Source organism: Ziziphus jujuba, chromosome 11 (genome assembly GCF_031755915.1).
Source record: "Ziziphus jujuba cultivar Dongzao chromosome 11, ASM3175591v1".
NCBI classification, from domain to species: domain Eukaryota; kingdom Viridiplantae; phylum Streptophyta; class Magnoliopsida; order Rosales; family Rhamnaceae; genus Ziziphus; species Ziziphus jujuba.
The window spans coordinates 9734220-9756302 of NC_083389.1; the positions used below are offsets into that span (position 1 = coordinate 9734220).

The 22083-nt window shown below is 32.9% G+C and overlaps 3 protein-coding genes across 4 annotated transcripts; 1 reads left to right on the top strand and 2 right to left on the bottom strand.

Annotated features, from left to right (window-relative positions):
* Positions 1-2276: 2276 nt before the first annotated feature.
* On the top strand, positions 2277-7789 carry LOC107433608 (uncharacterized). 2 transcript variants are annotated; one of them, XM_016044904.4, is made up of 15 exons: positions 2277-2540; positions 2907-3073; positions 3179-3252; positions 3330-3459; positions 3593-3681; positions 3767-3911; positions 3987-4177; positions 4408-4607; positions 4697-4795; positions 5244-5365; positions 5601-5702; positions 6289-6398; positions 6527-6614; positions 6994-7193; positions 7283-7789. In XM_016044904.4, exons 2-15 carry the CDS (start codon positions 2960-2962, stop codon positions 7497-7499), a joined length of 1881 nt encoding a protein of 626 aa, XP_015900390.1. In that variant the 5' UTR covers positions 2277-2540; positions 2907-2959; the 3' UTR covers positions 7500-7789. The 2 variants fall into 2 exon arrangements, with proteins under 2 accessions (XP_015900390.1, XP_015900392.1); XM_016044906.4 differs by having other exon boundaries at positions 2282-2443.
* Positions 7790-7940: 151 nt separating this feature from the next.
* Positions 7941-10800, bottom strand: LOC107433604 (arginine-specific demethylase JMJ22). The gene is made up of 2 exons (XM_016044901.4): positions 9358-10800; positions 7941-8677 (listed from the first exon to the last, which is right to left on the bottom strand). Exons 1-2 carry the CDS (start codon positions 10665-10667, stop codon positions 8437-8439), a joined length of 1551 nt encoding a protein of 516 aa, XP_015900387.1. The 5' UTR covers positions 10668-10800; the 3' UTR covers positions 7941-8436.
* A 4053-nt stretch (positions 10801-14853) lies between these two features.
* LOC107408473 (myosin-binding protein 7) lies at positions 14854-19512 on the bottom strand. Its single transcript, XM_048465406.2, has 4 exons — positions 18977-19512; positions 17087-18648; positions 16728-16774; positions 14854-15284 (listed from the first exon to the last, which is right to left on the bottom strand). The coding sequence occupies exons 2-4, from the start codon at positions 18443-18445 to the stop codon at positions 15176-15178; spliced, it is 1515 nt and encodes a 504-aa protein (XP_048321363.1). The 5' UTR covers positions 18446-18648; positions 18977-19512; the 3' UTR covers positions 14854-15175.
* Positions 19513-22083: the final 2571 nt, after the last annotated feature.

The window sequence follows — 22083 nt, forward strand, 5'->3', positions numbered from 1 at the left end:
TTTTTGTTTTTTTGTTTTTTTGGGTGAATTGTTACACTCTAGATTTGCCTATGAAATATGTTGTCCAACAGTTTTCATCAAAAGCAGGGTTGGTTTTTGTAAAAAGAAATTGCAAGCAAGTTTTATGGTAGGCTAATTTTAGTGCGTGTCAAATTAGTTTTCCTTGCCATATATTTTGTTGGGATCGAGGCCTTTTTCTTTGTGTTTAAGAATTGTTGGAAACTCCTCGATTTATAGTTTTATTTTATTTTACTTTATCTTTTTTGAACTTTCTTTGCTCGTTGAGGATATCATATTTCTTCTAGATACGCATCTATTTGTTCTGGATAATAGTTTAAAGGGGTATATTAAGCATTTGGTTAGGGTTGATATATATATACATACACACACACACACACACACACACACACACACAAACATATATAGCTTTCTACTGGGGTCTTACTTCTAATTACATGTCAAGAATATTTTCATTTATATCACATACATTTAGGTGTCGGACATCTAAGCATATATCGGTAACAATGCCTAGTAAATTAAAAAAAATATATATATATATATATGAATATAATTTTGCTATAAAATATGTTGTATGTCTAAATTGTTAAGATAAATATGGTTGCGAGTATACATCCTATGATTTAGATGTAATTAGGTAATACATCTATGTGGATTATATGCATTTTAAGGTACATGCGCATGTTATTGTAAGATTATATAAATAAATATACAAATGGATGGATTCCATTTTGATATTGTTTACTTTTACTTTAGGGTTCTACAATTTTAGTTCTCAAGTTTTCAACTTAGCAATAATCTTAGATTTTTTAATTTGTTGCAATTTGAGCTCTATCTAACTTTTAACTATAAGATGTAATAATTGTCTTATCTTACTGAAACTAAATTTGTTTAATTTTCAAACTATAAAATATTAAAGTGTAAAGTGTTTTTTTTTTAAACAAATATCTAATTTACAAACTATTTAAAATTTTCTGTACATCCCATGACTCAAACGAATTTATGCTTTCATAAACATAAATAGGAATATTCAACCACTATAGTTATCCGTTCGTTATAAAAGATTAAAATTATTTTTAAAATTTTGTACTTTAATATATTTATTTATTTTTTTAAAAAAAGATCAATCTTAGGTCAATTGACTGATATTAGACTCTATCAAACATTTTAAACTAAATAATATTAAAAATGCAAATTTATAAATATAGTTTTAAAATTTTACAATTTAATATATTTTAGTTTGAAATTTAATTTAATTTAATATTAATAAGACAACTGTTAAACCATGATGGCAATAAATTGAAATTTTTAAAATCTAAATTGTCAAATCAAAAATTAAAAATTTAAACTGTGAAATTTTAACACTTTAAAATATCAAAATAAAATTAACTCCATATAAAAAGGGGAAAAAGAAAACCCGGATGAATTATTTTTCTCAGTTTTTTGTTTTATCTCCACAATATTAAGCAGTTCTATTTAAAATAATTCTGCAAGAATGACCATTGTTAGAATATCCAAGCATAATCGAGAATATTAAATATTTATTTTTTCTACTACAAATTAATTACATACTTTTATTTTATTTCTCATACTTTCGATTTTATAAATTTTTGAAAACTTTATTGGTTTTTACCAAAACATAGATGCAGTTAAAACATCCAAGGCACGGTTGTTTTGTATAAAAACATTCTATCTTAAAAGTACTACCTAAAACAGTATATAGAATTAGGGGTTAAAAGTTAAAAGAAAATTAATTCTACATTTTAATTTATATATCTAGCTATGCAATATTTACTCATATTATAAAACAACATGAACAGAGAAACACAATATATAGCAATAAGCGTTTCAACTATATTTGAAAAAGGACATCCTAACAGTAAAATCTATTAGTTGCAAAAAAAGAAAGAAAGTAAAATCTATGTTTTTTATTAATCAAAATACTGTTTTTAATAAATCAGAAAGTAAGATAAAAATCTATAAAATTTAAAACAATATTTACTTTCTTTCATTAATGCGCATCGGTTAGCACTTACTCGTAGTTGGTTTTTTTAAAAATAAAAATAAAATAAAAAGAAATGATGAGGTGGCAAATGGCATAATCAAAATCCCAATGTTTCAGCGGAAAAAATAAAAAAAAAAAGGAACCCGCCACGCGGCAAAGTGGGAGATAAACGGTCATTAACGTCGCCCACTAACGGCGTGAGTAACAGGAGGGAATTCCAAATTGTTCAAATACAATTTCAATCCCAGCATTTTAGCGCATTTTTTTCCCAGTTCCTCTCTCACTTGCTAGTTTCCTTACCACTCTCCTCGATTCGCTCTCTTTCTCTCTCTCTCTCCCCCTGCCTCGCTTCTTGGTTTTCTTGCCCTAGACCGACCTCAGCGTTAGGGCGAATCGATTGCCATCGATCTTATCCGAGAGGTTAGGGTTCGTAGAGAGATTTTTTTCCTTTTTTTGATCAGATTGTCATTTCTTCGATTCGTTTATCGACGTTTATTCATTCTTGGTGGATATTAAGGTATTCTTTTAAATGCTATGATTTTGATTTACTATTTGGGAATCCATTTTTATATCTATGTTTCTAGGGCTCATTTCGGATTGGTTGGAAAAACAAAATTGGGTTAACCTGTACTTTTAATTACCGTTGGCTAGTTTGTTATGGGCACGCTTGCTCACTTTTGCACACATTAATGATTAACCACACACAACTAACAAATTACTTGGGAAAGTTGGTTACGTGTTGTTTGATTATTTTACATTATGTGAAATTCAGAGGAAAATTGATTTTAGGGTGGTATTTTTATATACTAATGATAGTATCTGGCTCCTTGGAGGTGTTTCTATGTGTTTTGCTAATCGAATCATGCTTTAAAATGATCTATAGGATAGGAAAGTGATTGGTAAAGGAGTTCCACTTGTAGCATTTGAAACTACTGTATGGCGAAGGTTGCTCCGCCCAGTTATCTACCAACCACTTCTCTCCAGATTGGTGGAGCTAGGAAGGTTCATACAAGCACAATGGTTAAGAGAAAGACACCATCTGAGTTGAGGGTGAGTCATCAATCTCGTGAACTTGTTTGTGTAAGCTGGCACTCCAACAAATTTTATTTTTTGAAAATTTTTTCATAGTTTTTATCATTGATATATGCACAACAGGAAGAACAGTTGAAGCGAAAGAATACTGTAGAGATTATCGATGAATCTCCGGCCCCTATGTCTGGTTCTATAAGGCGAGCTTTTCCTCTTGTCTCGTTTTATTTACTTTGTAACTCTTTCAGGAGATGATTGTTCTCTCTTTTAATATTAGTGAGACGAATAGTGGCCCTAAGAAACCAGAATTGTCAAGGAACCCTAAATATATTGACATGCGTATGGATGGAGTATATCCTGCAAAAAAATCTAGGTTTGGAAAGCTTTCTGGAAAAGGAAACGTTAAGGTATGTCTTCTTCCATATCAGAGGCTTTTTCTCCTAGTTTTCCTAGTGTTGCATTTGTTTCAATATTTATTTGGTTTCACTCTCCAAATTCATTTTTCACTGTTTCTATGTGAAACTGCTGTGGTAATGCCAGGAAAGTGTCTCGATGGAGCAACAAAACAGTTTGAAGAATCTCACTGTACTCTCTAATCTGGCTGCAAAAAAAAGAGACCAACTGTCATGGTATGAAATTTGGTGCAGTATATGCCATTTATGATAAGTAGGCACAAGGGTGACTTCTTAGTGAATCTATTTTTTTGACTGGCAGCAAAGAGAATTCTGCTGAAGTTGCAAAAGATGATAGATTGGAGGCTTGTCAGGCAACTGAAAATTGTAGCCAGAGTACATTTCGCAGTGTAACTGAACTTTCAATGGGCGATAGCAGATTGTCTGGCTTTGCAGCTGTTAATATGGTATATTTTTCAGATTCTTTAATCTGATTATTTAAATAAATAATTATTTTAAAGATGTTGAACTTGTTTCCATAGGATAAAGCATTAAAAGGACTAGCTGCTCGCAAATCTTCTGTCATGACTGGTTTACCTGCTAACTCTTCGGAAAGAGATGTGGATCATACACTGACTAAGTTAGGCAGTTTCTGCTTACCTGGTCAAAAGGCTCCTTTGGATTTTACTTTGAAAACTCATATGCGGGTGGTATCCTCTTCCCCTGTGACCTGGTGAGCGTATATCAGAAGCTGCTCTGTCAGAAAAGTTAATTTGTAATGCTTGGAGATGAGACTATTCTTTGGGGTGCATCTCTTGGTTTATTGATTAACCTGTCATGATTGCCATACTCGTGTCATTTTTTTTTCTTTTTTTTCTTTTTTTTAACTATTTTTTCCTGTTTGGTTTTACTGTGATTTTTGCAAAGAAGGTCATTAGTCATTGTTGTTTTTACAATTTTTAGGATTCATAGATCAATTATGTATCGTGCTGACACCGGAATGCCTTGTTTCACACGTGAGGACCAGAGCAGGAGCCACAATTCAGGGCTCCCATCAACTTCCCCAGTCTTAAGTTCTAAAATTTTGCATTCATGGGTTTACCCTCAATCTATCTTACCTCCTTCTCTCATATCAGTGTTGACCTCATCAGCATCTCAGGGAGGTGTGCAAAAAAACATTTTAACATTTGCAATGTTTTAAGTCTCTATTGTTTCTTTAACTTTTTCTCACAAAACAAATTTCCTTTTGCAGTAGAGCTGGATTTCTTAAGAAGACGACAGCTAGCATGGGAGGACTCATTCCGGAGTCTTTACTACATGCTTCGAAATGGCATCTGCAATATATTTTATGGTAATCACCTGTATATGGATTATTTAATTTCTCTCATTTCCAAGTTGCTTAGTATTCATTGTTATATACCTATGGAATAGTCTTGATTATAGATTTTGAGTTATGGCTTCTGATGCACTACCAAAAGTTACATGAAATAACTATGAATCATGGATCAAATGTTACAAAGCACACTTATCTTATGCAACTATTGTATATGTGTTTATTAGTCCATTAAGTTCTATGTAATTGTAGCTTTGTGTGACAATATTTTTCCTTATAATTATATATTTTCCTGCAAACAAGAAAAGGCATGTCTAGTTTTTGTTGATATGCTTTACATTAATATCAAGAAGGCATAATTATGAATTTCAGGGGTATGTTTGCTCTTTCCAGTTTCTTGAACTACTTAAATGTCTTTCTGCATGAGACTGCATTGAACAGCCATTTCTGTTTGAAATTCTTTTAGTTTGTACTCCACATTTTGTGGCGATGTTTAATGGTCATCCTGGCTTGGGAAGAACAAAGTGCGTCTGCAAAGCTTATGTCTCTCAGTCAACAAGAGGCTTACGTTCCTTATTAAGAGAGCATGTAAGTTATGCCCTCTTATTTTACTGCATGATCCGTATTTTTGCTCAGAATAACCCTTTAACTTAGATTTCCTACAAAGCTTAGTCATGGTTGTGAGAGGGTTGGAAACCAAGGTTGCACTTTTTCAAATGTGATGGATTGGTTGAGGATAGGAACTTGTACTCTATTTTTTTGTATTTTTCTGCATAAAAAATATGCCTAGTATCTTATATCTCATTGAAAATGATGTTTTTAGGATGTTTGCTTCTCTATGCCTCGTTGCCGTTCTAAAGTTGAGCAAGACATGACTGAAGATCTTGCTGAGCTATTGGAGATTGAGAAGCAGAATTTGGGCCAGGTTAATTTCTATGTTTTTTCAGATGCAAACACACAAATACATATATTTTCTATTTGTTGGTTATTCCAACTATTTGTATCAATGTATACCTTATTTTGGGCCTGGATAGGACTGATACTTTTGTTGCCATGTGAGGAATCATTTGGTAGTTAGCACCAGCTACTTGTTCATTTCAAAGCAGTCTACTGAACTGACAGTTTTTTGTTGGATTTGATAAACATTTATTGCATGATAGCTTGGAAGGGTATAGGAAAAATAGCTTAAGAGAGTTCAATATATGGTGCTTTAGTTTGTATAATTCCAACATTTAATACAATTCTCAGTGTTAGTGGTATCACGGTAATCATGCAAGGCAATGTGCTATATGGTGCTTTAGTTTGTATAATTCCAACATCTAATATGGTTCTTTAGTGTTAGTGGTATGATGGTAATCATGCATTGCAAACTATTTGCATAGTATTTGAAAGAGATGCAATTTCAGCCAGCAAAATACTTTGTTGAATAGGCATGTGCTGTCATAGGGTACAAGGTATGCGTGTCTCTTCTATTTCTTAACTTATTTGGTCTCAATTGGAAATTAATGCAGACTGTACGCCTGAATTCTTCACCTGATATTGATAGTACCCCAGACTCATTGCTGGTTTTCAATGACAATAAGGACGTACATGGTTTGTATGATATTTTGTTAAACTATAGGTATGTAAACTGTGAATGGTAATTCTGTAGTATGTTGAGCTATTTGTTCCTCATACCACATCATCTATGATTAAACACTTGTTCCTGATCTCTATTATCTTATAATCTAACTTTTTTCTTGAATTCAGATCTTTCTTGACAGCATTTGTTGGAATGGATGTTCCTGTATTGTACTCACCTGTGCCATTTCAGAATGCTTCCTTTTCTACTCCAGAGGTGGGTTTACTATGCGCATTATACTGAATGAAATTTTACATTTTATTTGTTTGGTGAAAGTTGAAAATGTGCTTAAGCACTTTATTGTTATGCCATGCCCTCTTTCCAGACTGTTAGCAACTTAGCAGGTCTTATAGTTGCTTTATTGACAATTGTACTTAATTGGGTTTTCTTGAAATTTTTGTCTACTGCAAAAGCTTCTATTAATTGTCAAGGCCTAGAATAGTTTCGTAATTATATGTAGCTAATAACGTTTTTAGAATACATTCTTGCCTTGTGCAGTTCCGCAGAGGGAACTTATGTTCTTTTACACAAACATTTTGGTTTACCAGTTATTACACATTTTCAAATCTTTTATGTTGACCCTTTTGTTTGCCAGGTTAAATTCATGGAGTTGAAAAGATCAGAGCAAAATGCTGCTCATGATAGAGGATCCAAAGAGAAAGATGGTGAATTAATGCAAAGCTCATCTTCCAATATCTGTTCCAGTGTAGAAATTAAAGATTCGTTTATTCCCCCATGGATTATTTGCAGTATATGTTCTGTGCTGGGATCTGAAGGGAGAAGCTTTGAGGCAAGGTATGATGAAATTTTTCATTTCTGAAATTTCATATTATAGAATTGTTATCATTTAGTAATTACCTAGCGGTTTGACTTGACTCGGGCAGTTTTACGACGGAACCTACAACAACCGCATTGAATGCTGCTGTAGAAGCAGTTTGTGAGATATCTGATGGTCAAGCTAAATCAGGTGAAGGGTTGCAAGAATCAAGTTATTCTTTTGGTATTCCAGAAGCCATAGTTACTCCTCACTTGCGTTCAGCTCCATTACAAGGATTGAAGTACTCAAGCTGTTCTTATATGGCTACACTTTCTCCTGTATGATGTTCTACATTATTTCAAATTCAAAGAACTGTATGTTACCGTTTCATGTTTTTTATCTTTTTGGAACTTTTTATTGCGTAATCAAGTTTTGAGAAGCTTTAAACGTATCGGGAAGTTACCCCCATCCGCCCTACTTCAGAGTGGAAGAATTGACGTGGTACGTTGTCTGCTTTTCAAAATAAATCTTTCCTATAAAAACCTGTGTATTAATCCTCTCTATCATTCATATTGATGTAATATTTTTTATTTCTAAATTTATGAACTATTATTACAGCTTTCGGATTGTTTAATTGGATTTTTAATTATATAGGATCCATCTTTTAAAAACAAATTCAAAAGGTTAGTATAGCAGTTTCTAAATTTGAATTAGAGTTATTAGATGGATTTGATAAGAAAATGTCAATTATTATTTATATTAAAAACAAAATTAAAAGGTTAACATTATAAATTATCAATTCGAATTTGAAAATTACCATATCAACCTGATGATAAGGAAGTGTCGAGATACATTTATATTACACATCTGCACTTAAAAATGCAAAGAATTCCATTAGCAACTTCCTACATAACTAGGCCCGGCAAGTAGAAATGCACCAAACTCAACGGCTTCTTAAGAACTAACAATTCGAAAGTCCATTGCTGTGGCTTTACTTATAATCCATAATCTTTAACATATTTCACCTGTTTTTAGCTGATTAACTAAACATAGACAACTAAAAATGCAATGGAAGTAATATTGAGAAAAGTCTCATCTTTTTTTGATTTTTCGCTGCCTGAAAAATCGTTAAATAATGGACATGTCAAATCAATGATCAATTATCAAAATTGAATTAATTCAAAAACGTCTATAGATCTTTTGGAGGAAACAATAGGCGGCACTCTTCCTTTGTACACCTGCCGGTATAGTGAGATGCTTGAGAAATCCTCTCTTTAGAAACTAGAAAGAAAACTTGAAAGCGCCCACCTTAGAATCTGTTACTGAATCCCAGAAAGAAGGTTTTTTCTCCTGGGCCTTTTTCTCCTCTGCTTTCTGCACCAACTGCTCAATGGTTCCAGGGTATGAGGCCTCAAAAGCATTCTTAAACTTTTCATACAAATTCATTCGGTCTCTAGTCCCGGATACCAGAGCACTAGCATTTGGCCTCCTAAGAAAATCCAATACATTCAACAAATTTCTCCTGCAACATAAAAGATAACAGCAAAGCTTGAATCCTTCTTCTGTACGGAGGGGGCATATTATGTATGTATAATCCAAAACTCGATAAGATGAACCTTTCATATTGAATAGTTCTACTTTAATCCCCTATGATATAAGATTATCCTTATGATTATCAGCTCCAGACCTCTGTTGCAATGCAAAATTATTAACTTGCCATCCAACTTTCCTAAGAATTAAAGTTCATTTTTTCAGAATACAGAGAAAGCAATCATAAGTTTACTTAAGTTACTGAGACTGTTTTTACCATAAATCTTATGCCAATTCTTAAATAACTAAGAAAAGTGAAAGTTCATCAATACTGCTCAATTTTCTTTCAAGCTGTATGGTCACCAAGAATTTGTTTCCTAAAAACCCATATTTCAACAAAGTGTCCTGCTAGAGTCCGAAGGTATCTTTAAGTTAATAAAGCATTTGCACTTTAAATAGATTGATTATCACGACATGACACTGATGGAAGAACGCATGACAAAGTTACCAAACATGGGATACAATCTTACAGCTCAATTTTGATTCTTGATAACCAAATGAAACATGCTCTGCTAATATTCATAATGCTTGGACAACTAATATGAAATTCCTCAAACAGCATTTATGTATAGTTTATTTATTATCACTACATAGTTTACTGAAGAACAATACCTGCTAACATAATTCTGTGTAATGGCAATTGATTCCTCCAGGTTGATCACTAAATGCCACCATCCATTAGGCACAAAGATCACTTCCCCAGCCTTACAAATGCATTCGATCGGTTTCTTCTTCCAAGTTTTAGTTGCATCGTAGAAGTTCATGAACCACTCAATTATAGAAACAGGGCATGCCACCTCCGCACCATCGGGGCTGGGATGTACCCCTGGTGGAATTACATCAGGAGGAAACAAAACCCACTTCTTTGACCCCTTAATCACCGCATTCCATGCTGATGTTGAGTTAGGATCAATGTGGAACGATGAACCAGAACCGGCAGGTCCAATTATTATCCACCTATAATCTGGCCTCTCATTCCCCAAAAGACTAAACAAATCCTCCCTAAAATACACTGGAACCTCATACTCTGAATCCAATCTTGGAACTTTCTCTGCAAATTTTGGGTCAAATAGATATAGTGGCCTCTCTTCTTTAGCCTGATCTGAGTACCTAAAATAGTCCCCTAGCTTCATCTCCACAGGCCCAACTGAAAAACGAACATCACCACTTAATTGAGCCAAATAATCTCTATCCCATTTTTCTGATGCAACCCAGTTATCCAAACACCCTTCTAACAACACAGGCTTATTCGGTTCCTCAAAATTGGACACAAAATCTTCAACTGAAATGCTCTTTCTTCGAATTATATTATCCCTTTCAAGCCATTCAGGTTTCATTTCAAGATTGGCACACAGCCAACTCTGAAATAGATAATCAGAATAAAAGTCCCTAACTCTCAAACCAGATAAACCAATCTTCGAGATATCGAAGGAAGTGCAACAGGAAGCAATATAGGTAGATTTCCAACAACCGTTAAACAGAATCCCACCATTCAGATTTTCCAACACAATGTTCCTCCAAAGGGGTTCATGGTTGGCGAAGATATAGAAAGATTTGCTCACAGTGGCTAAAACCCCTAGGTGGTTCCCGTCCAAAAGCCCTAGAATATCAAGAACGAGCTCATCAGTTAGGATTTGAAGATTACCTAAACCAGTGTTTCTCGAGTTGATAGAACCTGGGTTAAGGTAGAGATTTCCCAGTGGTTGCACCCCATGAACGTGTGATGGAGCAGAGGCTTTAAGTCTGAAACCTTCTTCAGTATAATCTTCTTCTTCTTCTTCTTCTTCTTCTTCTTCTTGTAGGTCTTTTTTGGAAATTGAATTCTGCTTTCTGAAGAGAAATTTTCTTCTGACCCTGTTTTTGTTTCTGTTATTTTTCTTTTTCCTGATGATTTTGGAGAAAAAACTCTTGCAACTCAGCATGGTCGTATAGAGACGGTAGTGCACAACAGACCACAAAGGTCGTAGACCTATATATATATATATTTATATCTTTGACAAGGGTTTTAGCACTGACTAAGCGCCTCCTGATACTTGAAAACATGCATTTTGTTTTCGTTTTCGTTTTCTAAAATTATTTTTACTTTGATTTCGACTGAGGACCGTCTTCGGTGAGTGATCCCATTAGCTCACTACACCTTTTTTTACGGAAAAAAAAATTATGGATGTGAAAATTTAAATTTATAAGCGTTGAAATATTCAAAATAAAATTTATCAATAGTATACTAAAGAAATAATTTCTAGAGTAAAGGTTTGATATTTATAAAACTAGAACTTCAAAAAAATAAAAACAAAAATGAAACCATTTGTCTAATAAATTGTTCTAAATTGCATTAATATGTTGGAACTTCGTTTCCACACTGGCAATTGGATATATCAGTGGTAGAGGTGGCAATCTAGGTTGATTACACAATTCGAAAACGATACGGAATAAATAGGTTTGAATTTATCATAGATGAGTTTGGGTTATAATCGGATCAATCCGTTTAATAAGATTATTAATCGTGTCATTTTTGGATTGACCCATTTAATTCGAAATTGACCTGTTATGATCCATTTATTAAATGTGTCAATTTCAATCCGACAAGATTATATACCTATTACAACCCATTTAAATTATAATTTTATCCATATATAATATTTAATAACTAAAAAATATTATAAATTAAAAACTTTATAAAAATAATTTTCTATTATTAATTTTTTAAAGATAAAAAATAAATCTTTAATAAAACAAAAATAAATAGGTTAATTTTCAGGTTAATAGGTTAATTTTCGGATTAACGGATCAATTTCAGATTAACAGATTAATAAGTCAACACGACCCATTAAAGTAATCGTGTTAAATGAGTCGTGTCATGTTGATCTATTTATAAACGGGTCGAGTTAGTGTTTTAGGTACCTGATACAATTAATAAATGGATCGTGTTCGAGTTAGGCATTTTTAATACGATTATTAAACGGATTGACACAAACATGACCCATAAACACGAATTGTCAGGTCTAATCAGCGGTGGTCAAATTCAATCCAACTTCTTAAATTAAATTCGGGAGAAAAATATATATATATATATATATATAATAGAATACAATTATATTCCACTATTTACAAGATCATCAAGAATCCATCTGAAAATGCAGTGTTGAGGAGTTGAGCATTAAAGTAGCGATGCAAGGCAGCTTTTACCAGATTGCCAAAGGCACCATTTAAGTGAAATTCAGCTTTATGAGTCTCATGCATCCTTGGGTCAATACTCAATACACCTCCTTAGCACCTGCTCTGTCACATCATCTTCGGTCTACTCTTTCTTAGATTCCACCACTTCATCAGCCCTAACAGAAAAAGAAGCCCATGTTGAACCAAAAATCATAATTAGAAACACCACATATAAAGTTACTGGTCATATTTTAGCCAAAAATCATAGAATGGAATTCTACACAAGACCAATGAGTGTGTTTAAACAAAGTAATTTGTAAGTTGCTCTGTCTTTTTTTTTTTTTTCTTTTTTTTGCTAAAATTAGGGATTCATTGAAACCAAAAGGAAGGCTTGTACAAACAACAAAGCCTAGACTCGGATGCTTACTTAGGTAAACTCTCCCGAGTCCTAAGGTGCTCCGTTATTGCATCGTGTTTGTGATCAAGATATCTCTCTACCTATTGAAGCGATAAATAAATTTGCTAAAGACACACCTAAAATTCTAACATTTTTCCCTAGCAAAGCAAAAGAGTTTGTATCTGTCCATTAAAAAAAAAAAGTATTTAAGAGTTTGTACCTTTGTGCCATCCTTGTCTCTTTAAAGTGTGGGGCTTGTTACAACATTTTAAATGTGGCTTATCTGTACTAAATCTAGTGTAAGTCTACATCAGTTTTTCATTTTGGTCAATAGCTGAAAATAATACACTAATAATAATTAAAACATATAAGTCTAAGAACCAGGAGCCTTGGTTAAAGAGTTAGTTTATGATGCCTACTAAATTCCTCAACCCAAGCAAGACCACATTTCATGTTCATAGCCACAGCAGCTATTACAAACTCTATTATCACTACGCTTTTGGTCTAATCTTGACAGATATCAAATCCTCATCTGCTGACCAAGTTGTGGATTGTGATTAACTTCAAAACAACCAACGCTAGCGGTGGTCCTGTATCATATAAAATCGAGTCAAAATGGTTCAACCAAAAGGTTTCAGCTTATTCGGTATATGATCTTTTCTCAACTCCTGTCTATTTTGAGGGTATAATATTATTAAAAATTATTCCCAAAACAAAGCTTCGTTTAACTTATCTCACCAGTTTGAAATCCTCCAAAACCAAGGTGGACTTCCTTGGTTCTAACTTCTAAGATAATTTGACTCACTACACTAATATGTCACACAACATTTTAACCTTCAATTATTTATCAAGCTCCTTCATAGACGTCAGAGCTTGGCCAAGAGCCTTCATTGAATGAGGAATCCAAACCCATCAGGAAAGACGCGAAGAAAGAAGCCATCAAGCAAAAAGCTGTCTTAGCTGCGGCGGCATCATTGATATCCAAGGATGAGAAGGATCCCCTCACCGGCAACTATGGTGATGCATCCTCTCAGAGCTCGAATCGGTGGGAGAGGATGGAATTAGATGGACAGTGGTTGGATCACTTAGATCTGCACTGAATGGCAAATCTGTATTGACAAGCGAATGGACATAGACAATCGAAGCTATGGGGAAGAACATGGCCTTGTAGTTGTCTAGGGAAAAGATATATGAAGAGCGTCTAACATTTACTTTTATATATGTAATCAGTCCAAAAGAGTTTCATAAAGAAACAAGAATATTACGATAGAAATTATATTTTAATACAAGTTCCATATATTTTTTTTTTTCAATCAATTAAATGAATTAAAATACAATTTGTTCCAAATAAAAACAATGCATCAAAGGCTGCACTTATTAAATGTCATGGTCATTTGTAAATTCTAAAATGTTAATCATACTGAAAACAGTTTTGATATGGCAAACTACACGAAAATTTTTTCGCTCTTTTCTTACTTCCTCTATTAGAGTGTCTTTTTTTTTTTTTCTTTTTAAGGACAGTTTCTGTCTCCTTGTTGCTAAGTCTGAAATTTCCTCACTCTTTCATAGCTTGGCTGTTTTTAAGGGGGAAAAAAGGGTAAAAACCATATAAAAAAGAGGGAAAAGTTCAGAACAGGATCTGTCTGTTCATGAAATTAAAGAAAGAATTAATTAAAAAGGGAAAAATTTTCAGATTTAAAAGGCAAATAATAGGACAACTATTTTTAACATCTATATAAGATATCATTTTCAAGCTAAGTGCCCCACGAGTTGCTACTTTGACATCGACTTGGTCATAGTCAACCAACGCCATCCATTGGGAAATATTCTAATAAATATTTAACAAGGACAAAAATAATACTATTAAATTGAGATTTTGCTGCAAAATCTTCTGTCTTTCAAGTATAAAAACCCCAAAACACGACAAATAGTCATAACTCATGAGAGTCTCCAATGATTTTGTCAAGTTCTAATGGCATGGCATTTGCCATTTGGTCATCCCCAAAAGCTCATTATTTAGAGCATTTTTCCATGTCAAAACTGCATGAGAAATGGTATATGCCAAAATTTACTATATTGCACCTCTAGTTGTAAAAATCAATCGTTCATTTTTTTATTATCATTTTGGTAACACATTTTACATGAATTTATCATTATCTTAATACATCTCCGATGTAGACGGTAAAATATAGCATTGACATTAATTATTGAAACTCCAATGGGGGACTTTGATGAGTAGGTGAAAATTTTTAACATACTTCATAGGTATTTTAACATTTGCATTGCACATTTCATGCCAATGCTATACTTGAAAATGGCTTTGCTATTTTGGCATTTCATGTTCATACTCATTTGATATTTCTTTCGAATTTATTTGGGTTATTTTTAATAAAATACTAATATGGTAGCTGTATAATATTAATGACAAGATTAAAAAATATAACATATCCTAGCACCGTAGGATTGTCAAACTCATCCGATAATATGGTGTTCAACGAAGCTGTTAAAAAACAAAATGATAAGGTGAGGCCAAGAATGATATTTAGACATTGCGATGAATGAGAAAAAAAGAATGGGCATTGCATTTTTGAGTGGAACAAGATCTGTAATGTACAAGAGAGAGGACTTTGAAAAGACCTGGAGTATGAGAGCAAGCATGCCTAAATCGCTTCCATGTTTTTTACAAACCAACTGGCAAAATACAATCAAACCCAAGAAGAATATCAAATTGAATACTGCACAAAACACCCAGTTATGCACCAACAAGCAATCCAGGAAAAAGAATGCAAAATCTAAACGTAGTCTGATCAAAATCCACAAGGTGTCCGTATATTTGAGCCATTGGTTTTGTTTCAAATAGATACGGATGTTTGATGACTATTTTCCCACTTGGGTTTTTGTAAGACATCTCCAATGTCTCACGTGGGGTCCCTTGTCCAGAAGCATCAGCAAACCCATACTGTTGGCTGATAGCCCAAACATATACCTGCAAATTACATAACAATTGGAAAAGGTAAGCAAATTAGATTCAAATAAATACCACATCACAAACTAAACAACATTAAGTAAAACATAAATACTCCCTAATGTCTCAAACTAAACGAATTAGTCAGATGTTTGGACCACACAGGATCCAGAATACAACCTGCTGCTCTGTTTTCTAAAAAATCCCATTTTACCCTGTTCATAATTCACCTTCGACATTAAACTACACAGAAATTACTGTAATATTTTAAGGCATTGCAAAATACCATTCAACTAAAGGTGCCAAATAATTGTTGTTCAATGACTTATTACAGAACATTCCTAATTCATACACAAAGCGTGCAGAATAATCACGATATTCCCAAGACATTATTCTAGATAATTCCGACAACATCCTTTGCTTAGTTATCATTAAAGTAAACATTGCTAAATTAAGATTGGAAAACCGTTTGCTAAATACATATGTTTTGGTTTCAAGGCTTGTTGAGTCTACAACATTGCAATGGTTGGCAGTAAATAAAGCATGTACTGTTACTTTTAATGTTGAGGTCGGTGTTATTAAAAACTAGTGTTTCCATGTGTTTCATGATTCATATCGTGCGATACAGATCAGAACACAGAGCCATCAATTAACCTCACAAGATTGAATAGGAATTTAACTGTATTGTTCGATACAGATATGTGAATGGAACGACTCAATATTACATTCACAGACTGTCAGAGGTTATTTACAAGCTTAAAACTCATGGGGTTCTTGGAAAATCTGACAGTAGTTGCCGGCAAAAAGAAAGAGACCTAATGTTACTAACAAATACATGTTTAGATAGTGAAAAGCCATATAAAATGCAAGTCATGTTAATTGATTAATAAAAAGAGGAGGAATTGTCAGTTGTACTACATCATTAATAACTAACCTATATATAAATATTATGTAAAAATTTTAAAGCATATTAATATAAGTACATATACAATAATTCAACATATATTAGCATACAGTTTTATATTATAACATTAATAATAACAAAAAGACTTTTTAAGATACACCAAACATACAAGTTTCGTCTCAAAACTCAATAATAATAGAGTCACCAAACCTTGGATACCAAATGGTGTGATATTATCTTATTGGGTTCACTTATATGACTTTAGGCTACATTAATTTGTCAATCGATAACAAACTGCCACACTATTTGGTATCCAAAATTTGCTAATTAAATTTGGCGACCTAGCATTACTCTTCACAATTTGATAACCTTGTTTGAAGTTATTTTTCCTTTGGTTTTCCTAATGTGTAGGAGGGGTTTTCCTTTTAATTCATAAGCAACAGTACGACTAATCCTTCAAGAAAAATGAAAAAAATAAAATAAAATTGATAACTGTGTAAATTATAAGATAAAGGGCAACTTATAGGTAAATATGAATTATGACTTTATGAAATACTTACTTGCTACGTCGAGCTTTATTTCTCCAGAAAACGAAGGACAAGATCCACTGTCGAGAAAAAATCATAATAAACAAATTCAGTTATAGTCTTGACAATGTTAGAATAATTTACAACACATCCAGCAAATAAAGATCAAATCCGGTGGTTAAACAATCAGAAAAGCGAGGGCAAGGAAGAAAGAATGTTAAGAAGGAAAAAGAAGACCCATGTCATTGAGAATAGGCAGTGCTGAAAAAACACCACCCTTCACTCTTCAAAAGAAAGATGCAATAAAGAGGATGAAAATGAGTTTGTAACATACTTTCATGGCACGATCCAGAATTAACAAAAGGAGGGAAGGTAATTGGGACAAAAATTACCTTAAAAACTGACATGAAGGAAAAGCTTCCCACAACAGATGGCTTCTTCACAATCATTTGTCTTTCTGGTGACATTTCCTTACACAAATGCTGTGCTATTTCTTTCAATAATACCAGCTGAGCCTTGTCTGTCCGCATAGAAAGCATTGCCTGCTTCATTGACTCCCTATCAGCCTCTAGTGCCTGAAGCCTCATATACAGCTTCTTGATTTCGGGATCCCCAACATCACCAGAATTCAATGTCTCTCTTGGAGTGGTTACATAGTCCTCACCAATCCCAACTCCAGATTTAGGCTCGTTGAAACCATTGTGAGGTGCCCCATTATGGATGGAGTCAATGGTATAAACTCTATCACTCATGTCATCTCCAATTTCTGATGCAGTATCTAATTTCCTCATGCTAGAGTCCTCCGAATGTGTTACATATTCTGTCTTCTTGAAACTGGTAGTGGGAAAATCTGTGAGATCGGGGCCAGTTTCTCTAAGCACCCCTATATGCGGTGTGGAATCAATCGAATATCTATGTCTTGACAGCTTTGGTGAATGACCAACTACAACCTTTTCTAGAATGTTTTTGGAACTTGAAAAGTCCCCATCGATATGACTGTTGCTCGGACTTCTCTCCATCTGGTAAATCCTATTTTCCAAATTTTTCAAGTGATCACGAGGGGTCTCACCAAATGCATATTTCTCAATATCTGCCGCATCATCATCACCCTCAAACTGACCTTGGGTCTCATTAAGATTGCATTTCAAAGGTGGGTATTCATATGTTGGGAGATCATATTGGGCATCATATTCCACCATGCTCGGTCTGCCCCCCTCACCCTCTGCCTCACCTTCTGTGAGTCCGTAACTCATCATCCTATGTTTATAAGCTTGCACTTCACAAGTGAGCGACTGGATGCTTTGCTCTCTTTTATACAACAAATCTTCCAACGCCAAAAGCTCCTGTTGGTCATGTGCTGTCTTCTCCTCGGAAAAACGCTTGAATTGTCGAGCTTCCATTTGGATCTCCGCCTTCTCTCTTTGCAACCTCAGTATCATCGACATAGCCTCATTTGCTGCCGATGAGGATGCATTTCGCTCCTCTTCCAATTCCACATACAAATCTTGTATTGTTTGCTGTTGGCTACTAAGTGCTTCACGGAGTGCAGCACACTCATTCTCAATTTGGACCCGTGCAACTGAAAAATCAAATCCTGGTATAAAGAAACGGTTCCCATCCTCAAACTCATCATATTTTCTCTTCACGGACCGAAGCCAAGATGTTGAAGAACCACTTATCAATGAACAGCTACACCCACAATTACAACATCTTACCAAATTTCTGGAAGATGAAAACGCTTCCAAATCCATATAAGATCATCAAAATTCAAACAGACCAATTCGACTAGGGGAAACAAATCAACAACCTAGGACTTTTATTTTGGAGCCCGGGAATTCCTCTCTCCTTGAATCTGAAACCTTCAATAAAAATTTCCCTCTCTTCCTTCACTCCAACCACCAGCTCTTTGTTCCCCACTTTTTCTCTATAACAAATCACACGCAGAGAAAAACTCCTAAAAGGAAAAAGCAGAAAAAAATTAGCAATCACAATCGTCGTAATGCAAAAATAAATAAATAAAAATAGAAAAAAATGCAAAATACTGAACGAAACGAATGAAAAAAAAAAAAAAAACAAATTTAAACACAACGAGAATGTGACAGTTTATCATAATGTTTCCTCCAGTTAAACAGGAGAAGCAATAAATCCTTCAAAAACATAAATAAACAACTTTCCCAGAAAATATTTCCATAAACAAACGCCTTTCCACCAAAACAAACAGAAACAGAGAGTGTGATAGAAAATTAAAAAAAAAAAAAAAAAAAAAAAAAAAAAACACCTACCTTGAAAGAACTTGACGAATTAAGAGCAGGAGGAGAAGGTCGTCGATAGCTGGGAATAGAGACAAAATTTTCCCGGGAAAAAAAATAATTTCCAGAGAAAACTAAGGATCTAAAAAGAAAAAAAAACCAGCAATCGACCACCAAACGGAGCTTTTGTCGGGTAAAAATTAAAGCTGTGCGTGTGCTTGGAGGGAAGAAAAATCGAAGTCGAAGAGAGAGAGAGAGAACAAAAAAAAAAAAAGAAAAAAAAAAAAAAAAGAGAGAGAGGGAGAGAGGGAATTGGAAACCCTAGAATTTCTTTTTTAATTATTTATTTTGGTAAAATATAAATCCTTTTTTTTTTTTTTTTACTCTTCTCGATTTTCGCGACATCGTTGATGAAAGAGAAACATAAGAAATAAAATAAAATAATTATAATTATTCTTATTTTAAAAAAATAAAATTAAAAAAAGAAACAGAGAGACGGAGAGCGAAAATTGGAAATGAAAAGGAAAATGGAAGAAGAGGAACCGTCCGGTTAAAGCGTAGGAGGCAAGCTTTCTGTGTTTTGTTTTTTTGGTACCAATGTGACCTGTTTGGAGGGAGATTTCTCGGACTTTACAACTAATTTACCGCGTTATTTATTTAATTATTATTATTATTTTATTATTTTACAATTCATAATTGTTGGATTAAATTACAATAATAGTAGTAATTTTTTTTAAAAAAAAACGAAATTAGGTAGTAATCTATCACTAATGATAAGGTATTTAACTTTTTGGACTTCTTCCGCAGCCTTTTGTCATCGTCAATTTTTTTTTTCTGTAATTATGATTCTATCATTTAATGAATTATTTTAGATTTTCCTTACAACTCTTTTTTATATATAAAAATCTCTGCATTTGAATTTCCTTTATTTGTATTAAGATATTGACCTTATATTGGGTAGAATATATGAAAACATTGGATTAGATTTTATCTTTTATATATTTTTTTAAAGCTTTTATGAAATTAGCGTGTATATACATATTTGGATCTTATAGCTTGAGATTCTTTTATTTGTATGTTTACAATGAGATTCGAATTTGATGACATTATTATTATTGTTTTTTTTTTTTTTGCTGATTAATTGAAGTGGGTAGATTTTAGCACCATATCTAAGATATTGTAATAGTAGTTTAACAAATTTCATATACAATTTTTTTCCCTATTAAGCAATGTATTGAAACCATAACATCAACCTTACCGTGAGGAAAACATATCGCGGAATTGATAATAACATAAAATGTTATATTAGTTAAACTCACCGAACACTCTTAAAAATATATTAATTATTACTTTGAATGCGACCAAGTTGGTATTTTTATGGTGGCCCTACTATTATTTATTGGGTCAAACTTTTATTAATCTTTTTAACCACGTGGGAGGAGTAATCACACTTTATTAGGACTTAAAGAGGGAGATTTCTATTATTATTCAAAAAAAAAAAATAAAAAAATCATTAGTTATATGCAATTTATTTATTTATTTTTATAGAAAGTTTCATTGGAAAATCGATTGTAGGTAAACTCTTCAAAACCATTGAACTTTTTTCTTTAAAAAAAAAAAGCCAACAAATAACAAAAACAGAAAACTTAAAACCAGTGAAAAAAAGAAAAAACAGTGGATTAATTCTAGATCCCTTTACAAAATCAAAATTTGAAGTCCTATCTTCGTGAAACTTTAATTAGGTAAGGAATTAAAAAAAGTATGAGGGGAGAAGAACAAGTAGCTCACAACCCGTTTCTATATTATATGGTATATGGCTTTCGAACATTGAAGGAGCTATGTATGTATCTATTAGCCAAATTTTCCAAAGAAAATGATAAAAAAGTATTTAAAAAATTAAAAGGAGAAGAATAAGAATAAGTGAAGTTAAGACCCTATTGCAAACTTTTATTCTCGTTTCTCTTTCATTTAGGTTTTTTTTAATTCCTTTTGTTAAGATTAGATCAACTTTCTTTTCTTTATACTACTTACAATTTTTTTTTTTTTTGATATCATTACTAATTACAAAATTAGTAGTTAGCAATGTCTTTTTTTTTTTTTATATTTTAGTTAATTGTCTACTTTTTAAAATAGCCCCAACCGAATCACATGTTTTTTGATGCCTTCTACATAGATAGATAGATAGATAGATAGATAGATAGATAGATTATAAAGTAGGCAATTACAACGAAATACAAAATTATGTTTTTTAATGCTCGTGTTTCCCAAAAAAACAGTAAAATTAAAAATTCAAGGGTACCTCATACCCCAACAAATAATATGAAGTTTCCTTATCTTGATGGATTCTCAATACCAACAACCAAATTTATGGATAAATTAATTGGTTATTCTTTTTGCATTTTTTTTCCCCTTGTTATATCATAGCCTCTTCTGAATAAAAAAAAAATGCCTAGAAAAATCATGCCACTGCAAAAGGTCAATCACATTCTCCTCTGCAATTCAAGTTACGTAGAATTATCATATATATATATATATATAAAGAAATAGAGAGTTAGACTGGTGAATTATCTTTATCCTTCTTGACAAATTCTTGATGTATTTGGATAATGATATGATTAACAAACAAATTATAAACTACCCTTCCAATGTTTCTTACTTGGATCCATATGACTGTTACCCTCCAACTCTTTTTGTTTGTAAAGTAAGCTGTCTCACTTTCATTTTCAAACTTAATGACCAATATTCATACCCTCATTATATATATATATATATATTTCTTTCCTTTATTTATTATACGTAGTGTGTGTGTATATATATATATATATATATATATGTTTGTACATGTTCTCTCAACACCTGAAATATGAGGATAAGACCCACTTTGTCTTGGAGATATAGAAACTAATGCTACGCATTTTTAGGCAATGAATTTCAAAATAGTATATAATTATATATTTCTATATATTTTGTATAGGCGAAAATGCGCAGAAAATGAAATAGAAATTGAATATTTCGAAGCTGAAAAAAAAAATGAAGCTGTAATAAGCTTGATGGGCTTTCCTCTAATATTTTTAGTTAATATTATTTGTCTAGCTAGTAAGGTAACTAATAGACAGCTTGAACAGTTTTACAGCAATGCA

What these genes read in the sequence shown, in the direction of transcription:
- LOC107408473 (XM_048465406.2), bottom strand. Translation starts at nt 18,445, where the DNA reads ATGGATTTGGAAGCGTTTTCATCTTCCAGAAATTTGGTAAGATGTTGT. An exon ending in CCTTCATGTCAGTTTTTAAG is followed by an intron (nt 16,775 to 17,086) that starts GTAATTTTTGTC and finishes TTTTCTCGACAG; the next exon opens with TGGATCTTGTCCTTCGTTTT. An exon ending in AATAAAGCTCGACGTAGCAA is followed by an intron (nt 15,285 to 16,727) that starts GTAAGTATTTCA and finishes TGTAATTTGCAG; the next exon opens with GTATATGTTTGGGCTATCAG.
- LOC107433608 (XM_016044904.4), top strand. Translation starts at nt 2,960, where the DNA reads ATGGCGAAGGTTGCTCCGCCCAGTTATCTACCAACCACTTCTCTCCAG. An exon ending in CTGGAAAAGGAAACGTTAAG is followed by an intron (nt 3,460 to 3,592) that starts GTATGTCTTCTT and finishes TGGTAATGCCAG; the next exon opens with GAAAGTGTCTCGATGGAGCA. An exon ending in AAAAGAGACCAACTGTCATG is followed by an intron (nt 3,682 to 3,766) that starts GTATGAAATTTG and finishes TTTGACTGGCAG; the next exon opens with CAAAGAGAATTCTGCTGAAG.
- LOC107433604 (XM_016044901.4), bottom strand. Translation starts at nt 10,667, where the DNA reads ATGCTGAGTTGCAAGAGTTTTTTCTCCAAAATCATCAGGAAAAAGAAA. An exon ending in ACACAGAATTATGTTAGCAG is followed by an intron (nt 8,678 to 9,357) that starts GTATTGTTCTTC and finishes TTTATGTTGCAG; the next exon opens with GAGAAATTTGTTGAATGTAT.